The sequence below is a fragment of the Myxine glutinosa genome, chromosome 1 (genome assembly GCF_964187855.1).
Source record: "Myxine glutinosa chromosome 1, kmMyxGlut1.1, whole genome shotgun sequence".
NCBI classification, from domain to species: domain Eukaryota; kingdom Metazoa; phylum Chordata; class Myxini; order Myxiniformes; family Myxinidae; genus Myxine; species Myxine glutinosa.
The window spans coordinates 199,929,050-199,956,561 of record NC_136261.1 but is presented as its reverse complement, the minus strand read 5'-3'; the positions used below and the strand labels follow the sequence as shown (position 1 = coordinate 199,956,561).

General features: G+C 42.4%; 1 protein-coding gene across 1 annotated transcript in view; it reads right to left on the bottom strand.

The window, feature by feature from the left end:
* The window catches only part of SPAG16 (sperm associated antigen 16), a 141,199-nt gene extending 114,021 nt beyond the window's left edge, over positions 1 to 27,178 (bottom strand). Inside the window, exons 1-6 of the mRNA XM_078772703.1 lie at positions 27,126 to 27,178; positions 26,861 to 27,015; positions 20,532 to 21,554; positions 19,981 to 20,069; positions 12,325 to 12,420; positions 1,629 to 1,756 (exon numbers count right to left, since the gene is read on the bottom strand). Of these exons, the coding sequence (XP_078628829.1) occupies positions 1,629 to 1,756; positions 12,325 to 12,420; positions 19,981 to 20,069; positions 20,532 to 21,554; positions 26,861 to 27,015; positions 27,126 to 27,178 (1,544 nt within the window). The remainder of the gene's footprint in view (positions 1 to 1,628; positions 1,757 to 12,324; positions 12,421 to 19,980; positions 20,070 to 20,531; positions 21,555 to 26,860; positions 27,016 to 27,125) is intronic.
* Between the last annotated feature and the right edge of the window lie 334 nt (positions 27,179 to 27,512).

The following is a 27,512-nucleotide window of genomic DNA, read 5'->3' as shown; positions in this document are numbered from 1 at the left end:
GGGTTGAACATTGCGCTCCAAAATGTCTTGGTAATCTCCAGATTTCATGATGCCATGCACACATTCAAGGCACCCAGTGCCAGCAGCAGAACAGCAACCCCAAAACATCACTGAACTTCCTCCATGTTTGACTGCAGGGAAGGTGTTCGTTTCTTTGAAGGCTTCATTCTCTTTCTCCAAGAAGGATTTTTGCTTGTTCAGGTGTGTTTTGACAAACTCCAGTCAGGCTTTCTTACGTCTCTCTCTCTCAGCAGTGGGGTTCTCCTGGGTCTCCCCCCATACCCCCTTTATGTATACAGCAACCCCCTTTCGTTGAGTTGGCGGCGGATGGTGCGAGTTGAAACTGTCGTACCTTGTGTCTGAAGGACAGCTTGAATCTGTTTGGCAGTTCATCGAGCTGCTTTCTCCACCATTCAAACAATCCTTCGCTGCAATCTTCGATCGAGTTTTCTCTTGCGGCCACGTCCAGGGAGGTTGGCTGCAGTGCCATGGGCCTTAAACCTCCTGATAACATTGCGTATGGTGGACACAGGAACATCAAGGTCTCTGGAGATGGACTTGTAGCCTTGAGATGGTCCACACTTGGCTACAATCTTGTGTCTGACCTCCTTAGACAATTCTACTGGTGTTCTTTCCTTTCTCCATGCTCATTGTGGTACACAGTGACACAAAACAGCAGAATGACTCCTTTTCTCTATTCAAACTGGTTGAATGAGTGATTTTTATATTGCAGGCACCTGCAACTCACCGTAGGTGAGTTCAATTCCAAAGTAAAGGAGAATCACCTGCTTTAAATCTAATTATTTCGAACAACTTCTAAAAGGTGCCAATAATATTGTCCGGGCCATTTTCGGATTTCTGTGTGGAAGAAGCAAAGACTTAGTAATTTTTTCAGCTTTTTTTTGTTCCACTGCAAAACAAAGAAATATAAATGTGGATACCAAAACATATATTTAATTTCAACAATTTTCTGGAAGAAATGGTGCATTCTTTGAAAAAAGTGCAAGGGTGCCAATATTTTTGGCCACGACTGTATATACCTCCCCCCACCCCACTCCCCAACCTAATAGCCCACCTCATTACCTCCGCCACCAAAGGTGGATGGAGGTTATGTTTTCACCCCTGTCTGTCTGTCTGTTTGTCCGTTTATTTGTAAACAACATATCTCTAAAAGTTGTGGACGGATTCGGACGAAATTTGGCAGAGATGTAGCGTATGTGACAAGGACTAAATGATTAGATTTTGGTGAAGATCCGGATTCTGATTCGGATCCGGCTACTACAATATTTGAAAGTGATTCTTCACCATTGGGAGATCAGGCCAAAAACGATACATAGCAGGATATCTCAAAAAAGTATGGATGGATTTGGACGAAACTTGTTGGACAGGTTGTGTGATTGACAAGGAAGAATCGATTCAATTTTGGTGAAGATCCGGATCTGGATCCAGCTTGTCGAATTTTTTTTATGTGATTCTTCACAATTGAGTGATATGGCCAACCAGGCGGAGGTATGCTCTCTAATGAGTGCCGTTCTAGTTCCTCCTCTTTCCATGAGTATGTAATAAAGAGATGGCCCTGAATGAGAAAAAGAACATTCACAATGCCGAAATGTTTCCTATTCACCCACCATTCATTTTGAAAGCAGTTCAGTGTCTTTTTCATCGCCATACTAAACAGAAAGTTTCTCACAAAGTCATCAGCCACCTCTGTCTTCACAGGACGCTTGTCTTCAATGGGAAGAGTTGTTTCTTTCAACTGCACAAATAAACCACAAGTGATGTAAAGCTTGCCAGAATAACCGCGTGTTTATTTTTGTTTTCAGGTGAGTCGAGCTGATTTACTCTGAGGCTGAGTAACCCAAGGTCTGAGATGTGATAAAAAAAAAAATTGATGGGTTTTTGCTACAATACATGGCATCACATTACATTTAATGCAGGAATCGACATTGATGTTGGGCAAATGAATGAAATGTGATACATATAAATCTACCTTAGCTGTAATGTGACAGATTTATTATGTGGACCTTTTAAGTCGCTTCATTTTGTACCTATTCTTTCAAAATACAAGAGCAAATCACTGCCAGAAAATAGGGACATAACCCAACATTTATGCATCATTTTCCCAAACAAGAATGGGCAACAAAAACAAATGGCAGGTTATTTCACCAAAAGGTATGGAAAGGAAGCAGTGCACATAAAAAAAAGCTGATGCATGTTTATTGAATGAAAAATTAGATTAAGAGCACAAAAAACTGAGAAAATAGAGTAAGTGCCTTCAGAAAGTACCCAACCACACCCTTTCACTTTTCTTGTATTTTGTTGTGTTGCAGCCTGAATTTAAAATGGATTAAAGTTAATTTTTGTGACTGATCTATGCATAGTGAACCCATTATGTGAAAGTGGCATTTTGTTTTTGGAATTCCTTACAAAATATTTAAAAATTAAATACAGAAATATCTAATTTACATACAGTGCATTCAGAAAGTATTCAGACCCCTTCACTTTTTTCACATTTTGTTATGTTGCAGCCTTATGCTGAAATCGTTGAAATTCATTTTTTCCCTCATCAATCTACACTCAATACCCCATAATGACAAAGAGAAAACAGGATTTTAGAAAGTTTTGCACATTTATTAAAAAGAAAAAACTGAAATATCATATTGACATAAGTATTCAGACATCACAGAATCTTGACCACAGAATGACCACAGAATCTTGTTTCTCAGTCTGAGAGTCCTTTAGGTGCTTTTTTTCAAACTCCAAGCGGGCTTTCATGTGTCTTTCACTGAGGAGGGGCTTCCGTCTGGCCACTCTACCATAAAGCCCAGATCGGTGGAGTGTTGCAGTGATGTGGTTGTCCTTCTGGAAGTTTCTCCCATCTCCACACAGGATCTCGGGAGCTCAGCCAGAGTGACCATCGGGTTCTTGGTCACCTCTCTTACCAAGGCCCTTCTCCCCCGATTGCTCAGGTTGGCCAGGCGGCCAGCTCGAGGTAGAGTCCTGGTTGTTCCAAACTTCGTCCATTTAAGAATAATGGAGGCCACTGTGCTCTTGGGAACCTTCAATGCAGCAGAGATTTTTTGTTGTAGGCTTCCCCAGATCTGTGCCTCGACACAATCCTGTCTCTGAGCTCTGCAGGCAGTTCCTTCAACCTCATGGCTTGGTTTTTGCTCTGATATGCATTGTCAGCTGTGAGACCTTATATATAGACAGGTGTGTGCCTTTCCAAATCATGTCCAATCAATTGAATTTACCACAGGTGGACTCCAATCAAGGTGTAGAAACATCTCAAAGATGATCAAGAGAAATGGGAGACACCTGAGCTAAATTTCCAGTGTCATAGCAAAGGGTATGAATACTTATGTCAATGTGATATTTCAGTTTTTTCTTTTTAATAAATTTGCAAACCTTTCTAAAATCCTGTTTTCTCTTTGTCATTATGGGGTATTGAGTGTAGATTGATGAGGGAAAAAATGAATTTAAACGATTTCAGCATAAGGCTGCAACATAACAAAATGTGAAAAAAGTGAAGGGATCTGAATACTTTCTGAATGCACTGTATATATATATATATTGTTATGGATTTGAGAATTGTGTTTTTGTGTATATGGAAACATCACCCTCCTTCCTCCATTTGTTGTGTATAAAGGTCAAAGGTCGTTCCCGTAGTTGTTCCACATACAATCACGTAGCCAATCATATATCCTTCTATACAGTTATCTCCTTATTCTATGTAGGTTAAGGCTCTGTTCCCACTAGTTAACACTGCATTGCACCGAATTCAAATAAGGTAGAATCCCCTTTCAATTGCCCCCAAAACGCAATTGCCGGCCCTTTGCCATCAGCAGCGTTCGCTGCCCTTTGGCTGGGGCTCGCTCGAATCACCCCAAACTCCATTGAGCACGAGGTCATCTCGGAGCGGAAGGTGGGAGGATTCAGCCCAGCGCCAGGAACAAGGCGTGGCCTTGCAAACGCCTCCTCTGGGGGCGGGATCGGTGGGCCCTCGCGGCCAATCAGGGCCGAGGCGAGCTCACCGAAGGGCGTATCCTGGAGGCCGGCGGCTTGATCGCCCGAGGCGATATATAAACGCGCGCGAAAGCCTTTGGCAAAAGTCAAGAGAAACGGGAAGAGAACAAGTGAATACCCAAGAGAGTCCTGAGAGTTGCGTAAGAGAAAACGGGAGGGAGTTCAAGAGTTGAAGGGAGTTCAAGAGAGTTCAAGAGTTGAAGGGAGTTCAAGAGAGTTCAAGAGAGAGAGAGAACCCGTCATGCCAGACCCCCCCCCCCCCCCAGCAGCTTGACTCCACCAAGCAGCGTTGGCTCCACCAAGTAGCGTTGGCTGCACCAGGCAGCTTCGACCAGTTACCCCGCGGGAACCAGGATCGGTGGCATCGGTGGCCGTCGAGGTCCAGCCCGACGTCCCGTGCGGGATCAAACCCGAACCATCTGCCCCAGCTGAACCTTCCTCTCCTTCCAGCGATTCATTCCTATCATCATCCCCCGTGTAAGTCTGATTGTTCGTCCGTCTTCTGTGTTGTCCTGGGGTTGTAGGTAAGACTGCCATAGGTAAGCTATATTTGCACTGTGTCTCCTTGCTTCTTTCTGTCTTTTATTTTATTATCCTTCCTTCTTCCTTGGTTTCTTTAATTGTGTAAATAGTAGTAATAAATAATATTCGTATTTCCACCCTTTTGTCTTCTTCTTCTTCACATCCTTCATCTTTGTCTTTTCCAAATTGAATACCTGTGGCACGATTTGGCCAACGTTCAGGAATCGGGTCTAGTCATTGTTAATAGTTCGTGCCGCGGTTGCTAAAACCGCTCGGCAATTAACATCTGTCCGCGGTACGAACGGGGCTGTGCCACCGGCCTTTCCGGAGGTCGCTGGGCAGTGTCAGGGACCATGTCGGTCAGTTATAGAAGAGGGGATTAATCCCCCCTCTAAGGGGAACCGAGGCCGACGTTGGGTTCCGCAACAATATATATATATATATATATTTATATATGTGGGGTACAACAAGCATATCTTGGAAATCTAAGCTGCTGGATTGGAACGAGGTGCCAAAGTTACCAGCTCCACCAACTATGATATCTGCTAAATTAACTTTCACACCGAATTCCTGTTTCTACCAATAAACACGACAAAAAAATTGCTCATTTTAGGTGAGACATCTGCAAACCCAATGGAGATGGGTACCCAGCTAGTTGCTATATAATAATGTATTATGAATGCAAAATATAAATATACACACACTTGAACTCATTAGTCATTAGAGTTGAGTATTTAAATGGGATGCTTTTCACATGTACATTTCTATTCCATGGTAGCTCTAAGTATTGCAAAAGCAGCTTCCTGACCAAGGAAACACTGAGTGGCAGGTAATCGAGAGGGTGGGTCGGGGGGGAGGGGGGGTCGCTGTCTGGTCGCCCAGGTTCCGTTGAGGAGCCCGAGCTTCCCCTGTAAAAAAATTTTAAAATATAGTGAAACCCCTCATCGGCTCATCCTCATTTCCAAATCGTTACATTTAAGCCCAGAAGCTCATTTTGCTTTCTTGTCAGAAACAATTAACAACATTTACCGTTGTTATCAATGGTAGTTTCAAACTTTACAGAAAATGGTTATTACCCAGAAATGTGCGTTACAAAGAAATGGGTTTGTATCCTCTTTGTCCAAAAAAATTATTAACTATCTTCTCACGTATTTTTTTGCCAATCGTATGGAGAAATAGTGTTCAACAGTCGAGGGTGCGAATTGACTCAATCGGTCCAAACATCCTGCTATCTCCTTTATTTTCGATCATACGGCTAACCCCTGCTCTGGCAGGGAAAAATGGCCTTAAAACGATCATTCATTCATTCATTCATACAGCTAAATAAATGTTTTTGTCTCGGTAAAATATTCAGGCAAATGACATGGATAAATAATAATTTAGTCCTTGTGTGCATTTTATTATACACTATGCAGCATTCCAAGACGCTTTGGACAATTGGACTGTACTGTATGTTCCATACTCTGCAACACGTACGAGGTGCACCCGTTTCTGGTTCATAAATTACTGTATACTCGTGAGGTACCCGTGCTACGCAACATATGTGCCACGCACGGGTGGGAGGCCAGAAGCAAACAGACAATGCAGAAACGGCGAATGCAAAAGCATGAAACCAATAAATTCCACATTCCTGTAGCACCTTCAGTCGCACGTCACACATGGACAGCAAGTTCGTGAAGGACTTCCATGAAAAACGTACCCGTTGGCAAACAAACGGGTACGTTTGTTCCATACCCAGTCAATGGCGAATCTGCATATGGTGATCCACGAATTCACGTTTAGAAAGTAGAAACAGTCATGGCATTTCGTCATTCACTTGAACTCGATATCTCTTTTTTTCATTCCAAACAGCATAACTACAATCACAAATGAAATAACATTAATATAAAAAATAAACTTTTAACAACATTCGTGACATAAACAAATATTTAAATCCTGATGTAAAGTTCCGTACGGTTGGGTGAACACAATTACGGATTCAAAATCGTAATTGTATTCACTCAATTCCAATCATCAATTGATACTTTAACAAAACGAGTAACGTTTAACGATTTAACATTACGATTGAATGACGGTTGTATTTGGATATTTATCAAACCCGCGCATTGCCGTCATCTGTCCACTTCCGCATTCGCGGCAGGTTAATAATAGTCATCAAAATCTAAACAGTATTTGTAGAATTTCAATAAAAGCCACATCACTATTCATATCGGTAAATATTATTCCATCGTGTTTGGAAAAACTGGAAAATTTGGAAAAACATTATAGCCTATTTTACTCCCAGGGGTCCCAGGAATACCCACCCAAAATATCGTTGCGATCGGTTGAGCCGTTTTTGCGGTACCTTCGATCGGACAGACAGACATTTGGTGAATTATAGTAAGATTTGTTTTTAATTCACGGTTTCGTTATTATTCTGCAAATTTATGCACGAATGGTTGTTTTAGGAAACGATTATTTCGCACTAAATGTCATTTAAATTCTTGATCTAGGGGGTTCAAAGACTCTTTTTGCCCGAGGGCCCAGAATACCCCAGTCCGCCCTGCCCCTCGGGCCTGGAGTGTGTGATTATCGCCGTTGGTGAGATATTTCTTTTTTTTCGTCTTTCAGTTTGTGAATTGTGACCATGGATTACCACCATAAATCAGGTGCACAGAAAAGAAAAGAAAGGGTCTTGAGGGAAAAGAACGTGACTCAAAGACAGCAAACCCTTGAAAATCTGGGCTTCTCAACGAAAGTGAATGTGACTCAGGCTGACGTCAGTGATGGCGTGGTTGATTATACAGTGACAAATCAAATTGCTGATGTCGAGACTGAAAGTAATATCTGCATTCCTGTGATTGAACACGCAGAAGCAGGAAGTATTGTCTCAGTGCAGCCAGGTGTCACAGAAAAAAAAAACTGTTAGATTTTGACGTCAGCTTCTTCCAAACTGAAAACCCTGCACTTGCTCAAGTAGAAGAGGCAGTTCATCGAGGTCCTGAAAGTTATCCTTCACAGTTTCCTGATGTGGATGGGCATTCATTTCCAGTTTGCCTGCTTCACACTAAATTGACAAACGGTGAAAATATATCCCATGATTGGCTTGCTTAGAGCAAAAATAAGCAGGCATTGTTTTGCTTCCCTTGCCGTCTTTTAAGTAAGCTGTAAGGTCCTCCTCATTAAATGGTATCATTTGTGATTTATTAAGAATTCACATATGGAGTATTGGAGTGCTTTTCCGTATCTCCTGTAGTTTAGTCAATTCTTACTTGTGCAAAATTTTACTTGCGTTAACTTGCACCAAGTCGCTCAGTCCTTGCTTCAACTTCAGGCTACTCCTTTCAATAGAAATGGAAAAGGTTGCATGAAAAGATTCCTGAACACCAAAACAGTAGTAGTTACAAAATGTGTTACATTGAATGGCGTAACTTGGAGAAACGCCTCAAGTGTGACTGAACCGTCGACCTGCTACTCTTGCAGAGCATTCAGTCAGGCAGCACATTGGAAACAAATACTATGTAGAATTCTAGATGTAACATTGTTCTTGGGGAAAAGACGGTTGGCACTTAGGGGGAAAAGTCATCTCATTGGGGATCCAAGAAATGGTAATTTTCTGGGCATTTTGGAGTTGATCATCCATTATGATCCAATTCTTGAAGAACATCTCAACAAAGTGAAGGAATCTCAAATCACACATCACTGATTGCAAGTTCCTTACTTGTCCCCATTAAGTCAAAACGACTTTATAAGGTTTTGCTCTAAAAATGTGACAAATGCGATCCTAAACGAACGAGAAACCTCAAAATACTTTTCTCTAATTGTCGATGCAACTCCTGACTCAGCACATGTAGAACAAACTGTGTTTATTCTGCGCGATGTTCACTTGAATGATGAAAATAAGAACTACGAAATTCAAGAAAGATTCCTTAAGTTTGTGGATTGCAATAAAAAAAACAGGTGAAGCAATTGCAGGACTGATCCGTGATACCTTCAAAACACACAATATACCAATTAGACTGCCGTGGCCAAGGGTTTGACAGTGGAAAAAACATGAGCGGCTCCTACAAGGGGGTCAAGCTCATATTCTGAACGACAATCTGCTAGCAACATACTTGCCCTGTGCTTTTCACAGCTTAAATCTGTGTGGTGTTCATGCCGTTGAATGTTGTCCAGAAGTGATTACGTTCTTTGGAGTCGTTCAAAAACTCTACAATGTGTTCAGCTCCAGCCCACAAAGATGGGAAATTTTGAAGGAAAACGTTGGCTGCTCTCTACACAGCATGGCAAATACACGTTGGTCTGCCCGGGTAGAGAGTGTTAAGCCTTTTGCAGTTCACCTTCCTGGGATAAAGAAGGCCATTGAAATAGCACAGGATCTGAATCTGAGAGCAGAGACTCAATCCGATCTAAACGGCATTCAGACCTACGTGATTTCATTAAGTGTATCCTCATGACCTCTATTTGGCTTAAAGTCCTCGCAGCAATCAACTTCAGGAACACAGTTCTGCAAGACAGAGATGCGATATTGAATGTAGAGGTTGAGAATATAAAAAGCCAAATTGAGGATCTCAAACACTTGACAGAGAGTTGGGATGCAGTTTTGACTGAGAGTAAGCTTGCTGCTGAGAGCCTTGGTATAGCAACCTCAATGATGTTGCCAGAGAAAAGACGAAAATGTAGGAAGAGGTTTTCAGATGAGACATTGAGCAAATAGGTGATAGATTCCAATCCAGAAGACTGTTTCAAGCGTCAAGTTTTCTATGCTCTTCTGGACTGTGTCATCGGAAACATGGCCAGGCGTTATGAGGCAGCGAGGGAGCTAAAGGCCACTTTTGGTGTCTTGTGGAAATACCCAAACTTGAACCAAGAAGAGGCACGTGAACAAGCTGGAGTACTTTGTGAGAAGTACAGTGTTGATGTGTCTGAGGATCTAGTATTCTAGTGGATGAAATAGAACACTTAAAGGTAATCCACACAGCTAATCTGGGACAGACACCTCCATCACCACTTCAACTGTTGAACAATCTCCACGAGTTTAAACTTGACACCTTGTTCCCCAATATCTCCATCGTGCTTAGGATCTTCTGTACCCTACCAGTCACCATTGCAAAGGCGGAATGCTCATTCAGTACATTGGCAAGAGTAAAAAATGTCCTGAGATCAACCATATGTCAAGATCGACTGATGAGTTTGGGAACACTGGCAGTGGAAGCGCCTCCAGCAAGGAAATTGGATTTCGATGCCGTTATCGAACTGTCCACTAGCAAGAGAGCACACAGAGCACCTTTAAGGTCGAGCTTCATTTAATCATAGAATCGTTGTGTTTGGTTTTCCTTCGTATATGAATGCTTGATAGATTAAGAACTAGAACAGCACTCGATAGACCGCATACCTCCCTCCACCAGGCTGAACAGTTTGTTTTGTATCCCACTGATAGGCCGGATCTGGATCCGGACCTGAACCAAAATCGAATCGGCTGTTCTTGTCACCAAAGCAACTCATCCACCTAGTTTTGTCAAAACTGGTCCACAACTTTTAGAAGTATGATGCTGCATATCGCATTTGGCCCCATCTCTCAAAGGTGATCAGAGAATCATCAAAAAAATACTCGTATCTGGATTCGGATTCTTCGCCAATATCGAATCGATTCGTTCTTGTCGCACTCCCAACCTGTCCACCAAATTTTGCCTGATTGCGTCCATAACTTTTTGAGTTCACAGACATACAGGTGGAAACATAACATCCATCCACCTTTGGTGGTGGAGATAATGATTGAATGATAATTTGAGTAATAATTCATATATTCTTGTTACTTTTTAGATTTATTTGCTACCAAGAAGAGAAGCTATCCCCAGTGATGGAAAAGTTTAAGTTAATCTTTCAATACAAATAATTTCATGGAGTCTTAAAAAGGTTAATTGTGTTGCGCTCTTGGATTCACTCAGAGCCAAAGCTTCAGGAACCAAAAATAAAAGGAGCCAAATAAGCAAAAGGAGCCAAAGCTCTGAACTACTTATGACACCCATCGTGAAATGGTGGTGCAAAATCAGGTTGTGGAGGTTAAATTTGTCTTAAAAGAGGGCAAAATACAAATAAAATTTTACATCAACATTATTCATGCCTATTCTCCTGTCTTTTCCAAAGTTAATGTTGAGCTTTTTAAATGCAGCATGTGAAGCTGCCGCCGGAAACGACAGCCGATGCACGACAGACACCAACTTCAACTTGTATAATAGATTTATTAATACTTTATTTATTTACTTTTCAACACTTGCACTGTGATCCAAACAGGCTGCTGCTGTGGTGATGTGTATTTATGAGCTTGTTGGTACTCTAATTTAGGATTTTCATTAAAGAAAGTTCCTTAAAAATCATAAAAGAGAGAAAGGGTGGGGGTGGGGTGCCCCGAGGTTGTTTGCCTCCGGGCCCGTGCTGGCTCTCGATGCCCCTGCTGAGTGGTATAATTGCCATTGCCTTCCCAGCAGAGTCAGAAGTATATGAAAGCAGGAATTTGGAAATTTTTCCAGGGTACTGGCACACTGTTTTGAACGGTAACATGTGATCTTTAATGTCCACCAGAGAATGCTAGCATATGGGACACGCTGTATAGTGTACCTCCAATAGACAGTAAACTGAATGATGCAACACCTGCCCTGAGAAGGACCAGAATGAAAATGATAGTTTGGCTGCAAATCAAACCCAGCACAGAGATCTGAAATGTAAGTACACGACCTCTGAGCTACCCTATCAGCATGATGTTTCACAATTTATTCAGATTGCTTCACCCTTCTTCTTCAAGTGAAAATGAAATTGGAGTGTGGGGAGATAGAACTGAGTTTTTCAGTTAATAAAAAGTTGTCTTTCCAAAGCTATAAAGCTGCTATTAATTAACAAGAATGACCGCACTGCGGTCACAACCCATGACAAAATTCGGTAATGGGCCAATTGGGAAACGAGCATTTAAAGCACTCTTAAAAGATGAATAGTGTGATTGGGAAACACATTTAATGCGCCATTAAAAATTAACTTGACACCTCTTAATCATGTCATCCTCCCCACGGTTATATCAGAACATCTGATAAGTCAGTCACATGGTCACGGAATGCTTAAACCCAATATGGGGGCCATTCAAAAATTACATAATGCAATTTGTAAACTACACGTTATGGCCATGACAGTATAGTTAGCAATCGTTTTTTAAAGTAATTTGAATAATGTAACGCTTGATTACCATCATTTTGTCTCAGTGCTATAGTGGGTGGAATCAAGCAACAGATGTGGGTGTGGTCTGGCAGCTGTCTGACCAATGGATGCACATTTCAAAAATCAACCCCCAGCAAGAACGTCAACAACAGCAACTATTGGGGATGCCTCGTTGAGGTGGTTGTACCCCCCCCAATGCAAGTCGGGGGCCAAATCTCCCCCATTCTTCCCTGCTCCCCGGATTCATCAGGGCAGCGTGACCATGGTCAGAGTGTTGATCGGTCCCTATTGACCAGTCCTCTCTCTTGGCTGTCTCTTCTCTCTCTCTCTCTGTCTGTAACTCTGTCGTGACCCTGACTTCGTGAAGGCAGGAGTACACCATCCTGGATGTGGGGGATCTCTGGGTCGCTTCTGGGAGATCGATTGGCTGTCTCCGTGCCACGGGCTTGTTCGAGAGAACTGTCCAGCGCTATACAACAACAACAACAACAACAACCCCAACAACAGCAACGTGATGCAGACCTGCACAGGTCACAGGTACAAATGTGATTAGCATTTTTCTAATTTACTTACTATAATCCTGATGCATACCTCTGACTTTTCATTTTCATATTCTCGAATGCTCTTCATGGTAGCTTCAAGGTCCTCTCCCCCATCTGGGATGGTTGCAAGGTCTTCCACTGACACCTGAAAAAAGGTTGTGGCAAACTGCAGTAACACTCTATACAATATCATCAAAATCAAGCTTAATCATTTTGCTGATATTGACAGATTTTTTTTTTTTAATGTGGAGATCAGGGCTCTCTAAAGTCTTGGAAGATGTGGGACACAGAAAGTGAGAAATGGACAAGCAGGCAATGGGTGGAGACCAACAAATTGACAAGATAACTTTTGGGCCATCTATTCATTATTACGAAATTATGCATGAAAAATAGAGCTCTCCCCTTCCCTCCCTCCACGCCCCTCTCCCCACCACCCTCAGTCCCTACGATGTAATCCCATGCAGAGTTTGCATTGAAAACTTGGACCAAACAGAAGGTATTTGTTTCCATTAATAAGCATGGTACTCGGTATAATGACAATCCAATTAAAATAAATATCCATACCCATATACTGTTAGTTATTAAGGGTAATGATTTAATCACATTGCAATTCTCCACCATCTCAATTTCTTTATAAAATTACAAGTTAACCGTATCTTCTGCACTATCACCATCGACCCATAAAGTTTCCTTCTAAAAAAAAACTCCATCGATAAGTTAAACACTATTTATTTTTCTTAAATCCATGCTCACTATCCCTGATAATACGAAGCCTTTCTTATGCTCTCTCACTTTGCAAGCAATTATGACGACTTGTCACTGAACTTCTCCCTCTAACTTTTGTGAAATCTTACCATCTGGATTTGGAGAGTTTCTCCCATTCTTCCTTGCAGATTTGCTCAAGCTCTGTCAAATTGGATGGGGAAAGTTGGTGAACAGCAATCTTCAAGTCTTTCCACAGATTCTCATTGGGATTCAAGTCTGGTCTTTGGCTGGGCCACTCAAGGACTTTCACGTTCTTATTCTGAAGCTATTCCAGTGTTGCTTTGGCTGTAAGCTTGGGGTCATTGTCCTGTTGCAACGTAAATCTTCGCAGCAGTCTAAGGTCTATGCACAGTCTAAGGTAAAACTGAATGTTTTATTGGTCACAAAAACAAAACTTCGGTTTACAAAACCCTTCTGAAGCAGGTTATGCTAAAAGGATTTGCCTGTATTTGGCTCCATTCATTGTTCCATATATCCTTGAAAGTCTTACAGTCTCAGCCACTGAAAAGCATCCCCATAGCATGATGCTGCCACCACCAGACGCTAGAGGATTCTGTGTACTGGAGGGAGGGTAGTAAAAAGCAGTCTCTGTGGAGAAGTGCCCTCGGTTCGTTGCCTGCTTGTCATCCTGCTCATGTTCCTACTCAATCTTCTGCTCCCCGTTTCATGTGCTTGCTGTCAGTTCATACTTCATCTTCTATTCTCATCCATATTCGTCACCTGCTTGTCTTGTTTGTCCCTGCCTGTTCATGACTGCTTACCATCTTGAGCTCCACAGCAGAGCTTAGGCCCACCCGGTTGCTCCTCTCCCATCCCCCGTCTGTGATTGAGTATGGCGCCCGAGTTATTTATATAATATTGTACATAATTATTTATTTATCTATCACATTCATTACATTACCCCTTTTCTTCCCTTCCCTCCTAAATCAGTGGGTCAATCTTCCCCTGGTTTTGTTTCTGGGAAGTAAACCCCATTTTAAAGGAGTTAAGGAGCCTCGTGTCTCTCCTTGCATTCCCGCTCGCAAAGCCGCCATTAATCCGACGTGTCCAAGGGAGTTAAAGCTGTTCGGCCCATCCACCCTAGTCTAGGCAAGAAATTCAAAAATGTGCTTATTTAAGCTGCACGAGGCATTTTTGAGGAAAAGCAAACAAATAGGTTTTTCTGAAAGGGATTTTCGTGCTGAATATGAATATCTTGTTTGCGTTTCCCAAAATTGCCTAATTAGGTCATTAATTAAGGTCAAAGGTCAATAAGTGCAAAATTCAAGTTTTCACAGAAATTATTTTATTTTTAATATCCAATGCAGTGGCGAAAAAGTTTATCGAGTATCTATCATATTAAGCCATATATCGTATGTCAAAGATTTGAATTTAATGGAAAATGTGAGAAGTTCACTGTTCACTGTTCATGGTAAGAATTGTGGTACATGTGATAGGGACATGTGATATGTTCACATGTGATATGTTCGTGAGATGTGATATCACAAGTGATATCACATGAGATGTGATATCACAAGAACGTGAGATGATATATCATCTCGTGAGATGTGATATCACAAGAACATGTGATATGTTCGCTGTTCAGTAAAGCTGTTCAGTAAATGTGAGTGAGTGTGAGTGAGGGAACAGTAACTGTAAGTTCTGAACTGTGAGTTGTGGGAACTGTGGGAACTGAACTGTGAGTGATATCACAAGTGATGTGATATCACAAGAACATGTGATATGTTCGCTGTTCAGTAAAGTTGTTCAGTAAATGTGAGTGAGTGAGGGAACAGTAACTGTGAGTTCTGAACTGTGAGTTGTGGGAACTGTGGGAACTGAACTGTGAGTTCAGTAAATGTTCAGTAATGTGATGATATATCATCTCGTGAGATGTGATATCACAAGAACATGTGATATGTTCGCTGTTCAGTAAAGCTGTTCAGTAAATGTCAGGCACCAGAATCAATGCCACCATCCAATGATGCTGCACATCACCATTTACAGCGTGCAAATTACCAGAGCTTCATATGGAGAGAAGCGTGCAATCCAAACCCAGTAATTCCTTCCCCAATGGACTCTGCTGGATGGAAGCTGGCTGATGATCTTCTCTCACCGGTGCTCACATCTTTACCCCCTATCCCAAAAGCATGCAAGGACATTGTACAGTGTGGCTGTACCAAGGGTTGCACCAGTGATAGGTGTTCGTGCAAGAAATGGGATTTGAAGTGTACGGACGCATGCAAATGCAGCGACTCGGAGACTGTAACATGCAAAAACAAGACTAAATAACGCCAATGCCAGGATATTGCCACAATACGGTTATTTGACACTTCATCAGTGTTGGTTTAAGGGGGTGAAATATAAATATAAAATATAGAAATATAAAAAAGGTGATATATTCCTTTCTAATATATTGTTAGATATATTGTTGTCATATATAGAGAGGATACCAAAATCAGTTTTGGTGGCCTACGTTGGAAAAGAGACAAATCCATGCGACCAAAATTGAACTGTTATTGAGATATTGGCAATTGAACCGTTATTGAGATATTGGCGATAGAATCAAGAATTCCTATCATATTTTTCATTTAATTTGAATATTCGGCACATAATATGACGTTTAATTTGAATGATATGTAGAAAATTCTTGTAAATTCATTTAGGGGACGTCAAATAGGACCTTACGAAAATTTCATAAAAATTCGCATTTTGTACTAATTAACCCTTGACCCTAATTGGTGGCTAATTCTGCAAATTTCGCAAAACAAACAACAAAGTCTCATTCCCCTGAACCTAGGCAATGATGCTGTGCTGTATATTCTTTTCACTGGTGCATTTTGACATGAAACATCAAAGGGAAATCGACTGACATGGCACTCCGTAGAAAGGTCAACCGTTACGGAGATATTCTCCATAGAAGTGAAAAATTTTCACATTTTTCCATTAAATTCAAATCTTTGACATGCAATGTATGGCTTAATATGATAGATATTGGAAAATATTTTTTACCACTGTATTGAATATTAAAAATAAAACAATTTCTGTGAAAACTTGAATTTTGCACTTATTGACCTTTATTAATGACCTAATTAGGCAATTTTGGGAAACACAAACAAGATATTCATATTCAGCACAAAATTCCCTTTAAGAAAAACCTATTTGTTTGCTTTTCCTCAAAAATGGCTCATGCAATCACATTTGCTGGAAATTAAACCAGTCTACCCAGTTGTCTGTGTTAATAAACAGCTTTGGCACGACAATATATAATGTGCAGTGTTCTTTTTAGCTGCGACGAGCAGCTCTATGAGAGGACCGCGTTGTTGTTGTTCTTGTTGCGGTGCCTTTTTGAAAAGCGCATGCGCATACACTCGGGTGTGCGTTGGTATGAGGTAAGAACATCGCTGACAAAAATCGCGATTTGTTGGAAGAAACCAGAATAAATTTAGCAACAAAGACAACATGAATGTTTTCATATCAATCTCGTTTCACAGAACTTGACACAAATTAGGGGCAATTATTGAATAGCGCATGTGCATACACTCGGACTTCCCCTACCGACCAAGCCCGTTTCAACTTATCCCTCTGCCACCCAGAATTAACATTAATAAATAACATTAATGAATTAACATTAACAGAAATAACATTCACGTCCATACATTATATGTAGTCAGTTGATGAAGCATGTTGCGTGGCAAAACAAAGGACAAGACCAGAACTGAAAGACAAAAAGACGCTAGTGCATGCGTATAATTTAATGACTGGTCGAATTTGGTAGCGCATATTGCAACTGATATCCTCATGATTCTACACGTCGCAGCTGGTGATCACACTGTGGTCATTTTTCTCTTGTTTATGACATGAACAATCATGACTTGTTCACTTGCAATACCCCAACATTTTTTTTTTTGCATATCTTCCACCCACCTCATCCCCCACAAACCTATTTCATAATAAATAAATGGCCCCAAATTTGAGTTGAGCTCATGGGTGGACAAACAGAGTACATGCAAAAAAAAAAAAAAAAAAAAAAAAAAAAAAAAAATATATATATATATATTAATAACAAAAGTGGTAATAATAATTACTAAAAAAAAAACTGAATGTTTTATTGGTCACAATTAAGAAGTGTATTATTATTAGCGTTTGTGTTCTGTATTGTCAGTTACATCATGATCACAGTAACGATGTGATTTACATCATGGCAATTAGTAAGGGCATTTTATGAGATATTTCACAAATCTGTTAACTAAATTGTTACCAAAAAATTTCTTCACCAATATGTTTGTAAAGGTGTGTAATAACATGTGTTAAAATGTTGAAGTTCAACTCCCGTGGGAAACCCAGAAAAAAAGCTGTTGAATTCGGGTACCGAAAAATTATTTTCGAGAATTTTTATTTTTTTTAATCGGCCCTTAAGTAACTTATGAGGGGTCAAATAAGGGTTTTTCCTGATTCTGAGTTGATTGTTAACATTTATATTTTTTTACATTTACACACAAAGTAGCTTTTATTTCACATACATATATATTATATAATACTCGAGAGTTATTTCTCATTCACAATGTCAGAAGTTTCAACAGTCATTGTCTATGTCTTCTTCAGACTCAACAACATCATGGCTGCAGTTTCTGCATGTAATGCCATTACAGACTCCACAGGCCGAGATGCACGTGACCCCATTCTTCTTGCAGCTGCATCGCCGGTTGCTGCAATCTTTATGACAATTACAGCTCGTGAACTGCAATAGCTCCAAAGGTGGTGCCGGAGAGGTGACTTCGATCCAACCCCTTGAGTGAAAGGGAGTGTTTCAATGAATAGAGACAATGTTTAAATCTATATTGTCTCCAACAAACTGAGTGACTGCATTGTTTGTTTCCCCAACCTCCATAAAGACCACCTGATCATTACTTGACAATTCACTTTCACTGGCTGGCACTTTGGCTGTCATCACTGATTGATCCTCAAGCGCAGCATCAACCGCAACCTCATCATTGATCTGTTCATCGGTTTCCTCCACAATGGTGTCAAGAGTGCCAGAAGTATCTGGAACATCATCTCCACTCCTACTATTAAGGAAGCAGTATTTGTAGTTTTGTGTCTCCGTGTAAGACTCAGTGTATCCCAGCCGGTGGAACTTGTTGAGCATCCATTTTGACCCAAATCTATGATCAAGTTGTATGGCAAGCCCCATTTGGTGTGGCAATACTCCAGACCGAGGTCGACAGGCCTTAATAAAATTCTGCCCCCAAACGGCAACTCTTTCGTCTGTCTTGACAATCGGTCTCAAGAACATCTGAAGGCTTGCAGGAACAAGTGTCAGCTGACTATCGATGTCAGTCATACTGTGTGTGGTGGGGTATGACTTTGGACCTAAATCAATCAAGGCAATATCATTGGATATGAACTTGAGTGCCGTCTTTATGATCTGAGTCTTCTCATCTCCATGGTCAAGATTAGCATGATGCGCTCGCAGAATATTGTCGGTGCCATCTTTGAGACAGAGTACATCTGCCCTTCTTTCCTGTGTTGTGAAATACAAGGTGTCTTCGTATTTCTCTAGAAGTTTTATCTTTAGCCAATGCTTTGAATAAGAAAGGCTCTTCTCTGGTGACTGATCAAACTCCTGCAGCTTTTCATGGACTTGGTCCATGTTCATTACCCCATGCTCTAATTCTGAGTCTAACCATTCGCAGAATTCAATAAAAACTGCCTCTCGCTCCTCATCAATACTCCTCTGTCCTCTCTTCCTTTTTCCTTCCTCATCAGTCTTGGACAAACTGTCACCTCTCGCAAACATAAGTTTGCATCGCAAATGGTACAGTGTTTCTTCTGCTACCAAGTCGTTGATCCCTTCCAGGCGTCCAGTGACTTCAGTGCCCCAGTCATCCCCGCGACTCCGTGCTGGCTTCAGCAAGCTTGCCTTCAGTGTATCTGCAGTCAAATTATCTGGCACTCTGTATTTCTTTCTAGCTTGTGCTGGATTATTTTTGTAGAGCTGGGCTGGTTGGTTGCAAAGAATGCATACATCCTTATACAGGAGGTCAACTGACTGTGATCTTCTAGAACTGCAGCCAGTTGATGAACTGAACTCACAAGTAGTGCGTCTTCTCTTCAACTTTGATGACTCTTTCTCTGCCTTTGATGCTTGAGCTGACTTCTTGGTGGTTGCAACAAAGTTGTTGTACAGATCATTTTTACACTTCTGGTGGTACCTCAGTTTTCCTTCCTTTTGAACCTCCTTCATACGTTCCACAACAGTAACATTTTCGACAGTTTCTGCTCGTTTCAATAAAGTTGAGTATCCCTTTGGAGTTGCCTGTATGAGCCTTTCAGCTGGTGTATCCGAGCGTGCACAGATGAATCAATTGAGCACAGGTGGAGTAACGTCTTCATCCATATTGCTAGACTCCATGTCCTGCAAAGTAGAAAATGAGATATATTTAGAAATTATTTTTCCACAAAGGAGTGTCTGTGGTGAAATATAAATGTTAACAATCAACTCAGAATCATGAAAAACCCTTATTTGACCCCTCATAAGTTACTTAAGGGCCGATTAAAAAAAATAAAAATTCTCGAAAATAATTTTTCGGTACCCGAATTCAACAGCTTTTTTTCTGGGTTTCCCACGGGAGTTGACCTTCAACATTTTAACACATGTTATTACACACCTTTACAAACATATTGGTGAAGAAATTTTTTGGTAACAATTTAGTTAACAGATTTTCATATGTTTCCCTTACTAAATATAAACCCTTCGGTTTACAAAACTTTATTTCAATGGCTAATTATATTCAGGACAATAGGCCTACAACAAGACAGAATCACTGGTTTGGTGAAAATGCACCTTCGTACACTGACAATTCTTGCTACTGTACATCATTACCTGTGTAATGTGACTGGTATGTACAATATGATATAAGCCACACTATTATTTCTACATATATCTTATTAACCATACCTCATCGTAGTCATACTGGTTGTCTTCTGGATCCTCAACAAGGGTCAGTTCTGGGATGAGGGCTAAGGTGTGATCTCTGGATGTTTTGTCTTGATTCCAGGTCAACATCAATTATAAAATTCTCTAAGCATGAGGAACACCATAAAAATCTATATGAATTTTGTTTTAACTCTTTATCACCTTGAACAGATTTTTTTTATATATAGCCTAGGGCCGAGGCTTAGAGGTATGTACACTCGCCTTTTAGCTGTCTAGCCTAGGATCGAATCTTGACACAGCTCTACAGTCACCCTGCCACTCGAGCATTTTCCCGTGGGCTGGTGACGTCACTCGTGGCAAGACTTTAACGCATCTCTTGGCGGGATGCCCGGATAAAGTAGATGAGACGAGATGGAGTGTCCAGCTACGCAGCTAGCAGACGTGGGCGCGTGAAGGCAAAGGTGCACAAGGGCAGAAGGTGAATACAAAAGAAAGATGGCAAAAGGATAGAAACAGAAGATGCAAGAAAAAACGAATAACGAAGAACAAAGTGTGGAAAAGGATAGCCAGACCAAAGTGTGGAAAAGGATAGCCAGACCAAAGTGTGGAAAAGGATAGCCAGAACAAAGCGTGGAAAAGGATAGCCAGAACAAAGTGTGGAAAAGGATAGCCAGAACAAAGTGTGGAAAAGGATAGCCAGAACAAAGTGTGGAAAAGGATAGCCAGAACAAAGTGTGGAAAAGGATAGCCAGAACAAAGTGTGGAAAAGGATAGCCAGAACAAAGTGTGGAAAAGGATAGCCAGAACAAAGTGTGGAAAAGGATAGCCAGAACAAAGTGTGGAAAAGGATAGCCAGAACAAAGTGTGGAAAAGGATAGCCAGAACAAAGTGTGGAAAAGGATAACCAGAACAAGGTGTAGAAAAGAATAGCCAGAACACGGTGTGGAAAAGGATAGCCAGAACAAAGTGTGGAAAAGGATAGCCAGAACAAAGTGTGGAAAAGGATAGCCAGAACAAGGTGTGGAAAAGAATAGCCAGAACAAAGTGTGGAAAAGGATAGCCAGAACAAGGTGTGGAAAAGGATAGCCAGAACAAGGTGTGGAAAAGGATAGCCAGAACAAGGTGTGGAAAAGGATAGCCAGAACAAGGTGTTGAAAAGAATAGCCAGAACAAGGTGTGGAAAAGGATAGCCAGAACAAAGTGTGGAAAAGGATAGCCAGAACAAAGTGTGGAAAAGGATAGCCAGAACACGGTGTGGAAAAGGATAGCCAGAACAAGGTGTGGAAAAGGATAGCCAGAACAAAGTGTGGAAAAGGATAGCCAGAACAAGGTGTGGAAAAGAATAGCCAGAACAAAGTGTGGAAAAGGATAGCCAGAACAAAGTGTGGAAAAGGATAGCCAGAACAAGGTGTGGAAAAGGATAGCCAGAACAAGGTGTGGAAAAGGATAGCCAGAACAAGGTGTTGAAAAGAATAGCCAGAACAAGGTGTGGAAAAGGATAGCCAGAACAAAGTGTGGAAAAGGATAGCCAGAACAAAGTGTGGAAAAGGATAGCCAGAACAAAGTGTGGAAAAGGATAGTGAGTGGTGAGAAATCTATAACAATAAAAAGGCAAAAATATCTCTCACTCTCCCTCTCTTTGTTTGTATATGTTCTATGTACGGCCACATATTTTAAGTTACAAACTCCAAGCATGGGGTAAAAATACAACTTTGTGTGGGGGTAACATAGGCTATGTGGCCGTGGCCTCAGGTTGGGATGTGGAGAGCCGGTAGATGCAAATTCTCTATGTAACTGTGTACAGTACAATGTAACGCCAACTTGTGGTGGAGGCAGAGGGTATTACAATTTCCTTTTTACCTGGGCAACGCTGAGGTTGAAGCACTCTTCACACGGGTAAATTTATCCTCCTTCCCTTTCCCCTCCCAAAAGGAGAGGCCTGTCAAAGCCCCCACTATCTCCTCTCCCCCTGACCCGCCCTCTTCCCTTCCCTCCCTCTCCCCTTCCCCAACCCCCATTCCCCCCCCCCCCCGCTCCCTTCCCCCACCGTACCATCGGGAATTTTCCCGGGCAATGCTGGGTACCTCAGCTAGTGAATAGATAAAGCGTGAGGGAGAGTGACAAAAAGAAACGTTTTTGTTCAGATTGTTTCGCCAGAGAACATGGCTATCGAGTTGCTCCAAAGTTAATAACGCAAAATGCTCCAAATCCTGAAATAAAGAATCAAGAACGAGCAAAGCAAAGGGAAGCACCCTCACGGGAATGCAAAGAAGAAGAAGAAGCAAGTAGCCTAACAGGGTCTGGAAACCCTCTCAAGCTGTGGCGTTTCGGGGTAAAAAAAAAAGCCGGGGAAGACGGTGTGGCATTTCGTGCAAGATCTCAGGGTCGTGAATAAATTAATTGAAGGGATTGGCGCTGTAGTACCCAACCCCACCACCTCAGTGTTCTCAATGATCAATCTGTGTTCCGCCTGCTTTGCGTCCCCGTGCATCTGGACTCTCAGTTTTTGTTTGCATTTACATGTGAGGATCAACAGTATAGTGGGGGGGCCAATGTAGCAGATTGAAATGCCCGGTGAAATTGCTTGTTAATTTTTGGACACTGGTTGGGCTGTCTTTAGGGATGATATAAGTTCTAGAAAAAATATGTCTCCAATTGTTTCAAGTTCTTTATGGCGGCCATTTTGGATTTTCAAAATGGCGGATGTCGAAAACGTAAAATTCCATTATCTTGGCTTCTAAATGACCTAGAGTTTCGATTCTGGTGTCCAGTTGTACATTTTTGGGGATAGAGAATTGAATGAAACCTTCTTTAATAACCTACAAGGGATAAAAATAGGTTTTTATGGCACAGCCGAACCAGTGTCCAAAATCTAACTTAATGCACATCTATCTTAATTGTTATTTGTTATTTGTATGTTCCAGATTCGTGACCCTGAGCTATGATGGAGCCAAAAAGCAAGAAAACCAAGAAAGAAACTGATTTCACACTTTGCATTCAGTGCCAGGATCCCCAAGGTGCACTAGTGACTGAGCCAGCACTGGGCTCATATGCAAAGTTTCTCCAGTTCATCCAGGAGAGGGCACGATATGGTGATGCCGACTTCAAACAGATCAGCGAACGATTAAGCTGTTTCACTGCCACTGACTTGAGGAACAATAAAGCAAAGTGGCACCGGGCATGTTATGGATCTACATGCAACACTGCTCACCTGGAGCGTGCTAGAGTTCGCCACCAGAAAGCCTGCGAACATGGCGACACCCAGCATCTTCATAAGAGGTGTGGACGTCCTTCTTCTGCACCTGCCGCTGCAAGTACCTCAGGTTCTACGCAAGACGAGACTCTTCGCTTCACACGTTCATCATCAACTCCATTCAACAGAGACCTTTGTTTCTTCTGTCAAGAGGTCACTAAGGAAAGTGTACATGTTGTATGCACGTTCAACGCAGGTAAACAGCTGAAGAAAGCTGTTGAAGAAGGCAGCAACCACAAGTGGAAAGTTCAGCTGAGTGCTGCCATCAGTGCACATGATGCTCATGCGATCGACGTCAAGTATCATCTCCCATGCTGGGTGCAGAATGTCCAACGTGCTCCCAAGAGTGGGACATCAAGTGATGACAAAGAACACATACTGCAAGAAACTAATGTTATCAAAATAGCCGCAGACATTGAGTTTGTACCCAGTCAGCACAACAGGTTGCCCAGAGCTGTCATCTACACAACCGAGAGGAGATGACAAGCGCGCAGAACAACATGCTAGCTGTCCTCGAGTCAAACGAAGTCCTGGAGGCCATGGCAAAGTTTGATGAGAGGAAAGAAGCCAAGAGTCCACTGTTCAAGTTTGTGCGACGCTACATGCGGATGATAATGCTGATATACACATTCATCCGTGCCACCCGTGATGGACAATTTGAGCTTCACCTGTCTTCACTGGATGAGATGTGCATATACTTCTTTGCACATGACAAACAGAAATATGCCAGGCTGACTCCCCGGTACCTTGCAGAGATGAAGGCCCTGAAGATGACAGATCCAGGGATCTACCAAGAGTTCATGGATGGGAACTTCAGTGTCCATAAGAATGAAATCCCCTTCTGTGCTGTAGGTGTGGACCATGCACTGGAGCACATCAACAGGATCATGAAGGTGACAGGGGGTATTGTGGGCATTACCCAGAATGCCAGTGCCCGCGAAAGGTTCTTTCTGACAGCACCAGAGCTGAGTAGGCTTGCTGAAGAAGCCCGTCAGATGGCTGGCTCACAATCAGCTACACGCAAGGAGCACCACGACCTATCAACCACAGTCTGGGCTCGGCAGGAAGACAGCATTCGTCGACTGAAGAATGTGATCAGAGAGTCCATGAATCCCATGACGCATGAGGGTGAAGACCTGACGACTATCATCACCAAGGTGGTGATGCCAGCTGAAGTACAGAAGGATGTCTGCAACCAAGATGAGATTGGTCAGAAAGCGTATAACACGTTTGTTGCAGAGCGCATCAACACAAATGAAATCAACCTTTGGGCCAGAATGGGAAAGGTCAAACTGAAGATGTGGAAGAGTGCCAGGAAAGCTGTGAAGCACAAACTGGCAGACAAGGTTGTAGAGCTGAAAGACGACAGGTCACTGTTTGCGCGCATGCTGATCGTGGCCCGCTCACGACCAGAGATCAACTTGAAGGATGCCATAGGTCAATATGAATTCACCGCGCTTCCACGAACCCTCTTTGCAATGGCTGGGACACTACTACCATGCACAGACAAAAGCAAGCTCATGGGCATCCTAGAAGATCTACCCAAGAAGTCAACTGGCACTGGTCAGCAGCCAGACGACGACAATCCTGAACATACTCCACCCCCTCCCAAGAAGGTGACTGTCATAGACGGCATGGCATTAGTGCAAGCAATGGGTAAGCCACAATGGGTCAAAACATGTGCCCAGTGGGCTGGCCATTTCAATGCAACACTGGACTGCAAGACCAACGGGTATGATGAAGTCCACCTTGTGTTTGACCGATATGATCTGCCAAATTCACTGAAAGAGGCCACACGGGAGAGGCGCCAAGGTGGCAAGCCGCTCACTGCTTACCACGTTCAAGACAGCACCCCGATTGGGAAACTGACAGCAAAACAGTTCCTGTCGCACACCAACACCAAAGATGAGCTAACTGTCTATCTGGCAAAGAAAGCTCTGTGTCACTTTGAGGGGACTACCAAGGTCTTCATCGTCACTTCAAGGCAGGATGTCTTCTCCAACTGCATGGATGTACAGCATCTCCGTAGCTCCCAGGAGGAGGCTGATACGAGGATCTTTCTTCACAGTCTAGATGCCGTCCGAAGAGGTGCAACACAGCTGTACATTCAGTCACCTGATACTGATGTATTCATCCTAGCACTCCACCGGTACCATGAACTATGCAAAGACACATACTTCATCACGGGTGTGGGGAACAAGAAGAGGCAAATCTCACTGGAACCAATAGTACATGAACTTGGTGTCAGGAAGGCTGCAGCCCTACCAGGATTCCATGCATTCACGGGAGCAGACCAGACTGGTCGGTTTGCCGGCAAGGGAAAGCTCACATGTTGGCAAGCCCTCAATAGGTGCTCTGTTGAGGTGGTATCTGCGTTTCATGACCTTGGGGCCTCTGAGGAGCTGAGAGCTGACACAGAAAGTGACATTGAGGCATTTGTATGCCAGCTGTATGAGCCTCGTACTACAGTTGTGGATGTGGGCAAGCTGAGGTGGAGACTGTTTACCAAGAAACAGCTAGAGGCACAGAAGCTGCCACCAACACGGGGAGCTTTACATGAAGCCATTGCTCGTGCACATTTCCAGGCCATGGTGTGGCATCAGGCTGATGTACCGGACCCCCAGCTTCCACAACCAACAGAACATGGATGGAGAGCAGAAGGAGATCAGCTGGTGCCCATCACAACCAAGGACCCTCCAGCCCCAGCTGCCATCACACATCTAATCAAATGTAACTGCAAGAAGACCCAATGCATGTCTCACTGCTCATGCAGGTCTCAGCATCTCAACTGTTCTGAGATGTGTATGTGTGGGGCAGATGAAGAGGTGTGTGGTAACACGGGTCAGGAGCGCCCCATGGGAATCGATAACACTGATGATGAGGAGGATGGAGATCCTTCAATGTAACAATGAACACTGCCAACTAAAAATATTGCACAAAGACATTATAAGTGTACATTTGAACACTAAAGTCCAGCCTTTATGTGATTTAGAAGTGAAAATGATGGAAAAAAAAAAATATATGTGTTGGCATAAGTGCGTGAAAATCCAAGATGGCTGCCATAAGAACCCTTTTGATCATATGTAGGTGTATAAATGTGTGTTTATTGGATTAAGTATCCGCAAATATGTACATTTGGACACCAAAATTAACACTCTAGGTCATTTAGAAGCCAAGATAATGACAATTTCGGTTTTCAACAAACGCCATTTTGATAATCCAAAATGGCCGCTATAAAGAACTTGAAAAAAATGGAGACATTTTTTCTACAACTTCTATCATCCCTAAAGACAACCCAACCAGTGTCCACAAATTAACATTTGAATTCAACGGGAAAACATTGGCCCCCCCACTAGTATATGTGGACAGCGTTACCTCAAGGGTTTTGCGATAGTCCGACATTGTTTTCTAGTGCGTTGCAACAAGACTTGGTGGACGTGGTGCTGCCGGCACAATCGACATTAATTCAGTAAGTTGACGACTTGCCAATCTGCTCTACCACCATTAGGGATGTTTGACGGATGCAGTCGCCTTATTAACAGCGCTTGGGGAAAAGGGCCACATAGTAACTAAGGATAAGTTACAGTTCCGTGAGCCCAGTGTGGTTTACCTGGGCCACACCATGAGAAAGGGAGAGAGGAAACTCACCAGGGAACACACCGAGGCGGTTCGAGACATCCCGAAGCCACGGACAAAACGTCAAATGTGCCAGTTCCTCGGGACAGTGGGATATTGTCGGGAATGGATAGCCGAATTCGCACCCATCTCGCAATCCTTGCAGGATGCGGTGCTCAAAGACACAACTGCGCAGGTGGAGTGGACCGAACAGCGATTACATAACTTTGAGTACCGAAAAAGGCATTAGCGGAAGCTAAAGCATTAGGACTCCCGGCTTATGATAAGGCATTTGTACTTTATATGCATGAAAGAGGAGAGTTTGCCCAAGCAGTGCTGATCCAGTGACATGGTTCAAAGATGCGACCCAGTGGCATATTATAGTTCACGGTTAGACACGGTAGCCCGAGGATTGCCGACGTGTCTCAAATCCATGGCGGCGGCAGCATGGGCGGTCGAGCGCACGGAAGCAGTCATGATGGGACACCCACTTATTCTTCGAGCGCCCCATAGTGTACAGGCAATTCTATTGCAGGTGAGGCGGGGAGAGTGGCAATTCCATTACACATACATATACAGTATATACATACATATATACATATACATACATATATACATATATATATATATATATATAAATATATATATACATATACGTAGTGTGTTCAAAAAGTATCCGGCCTTT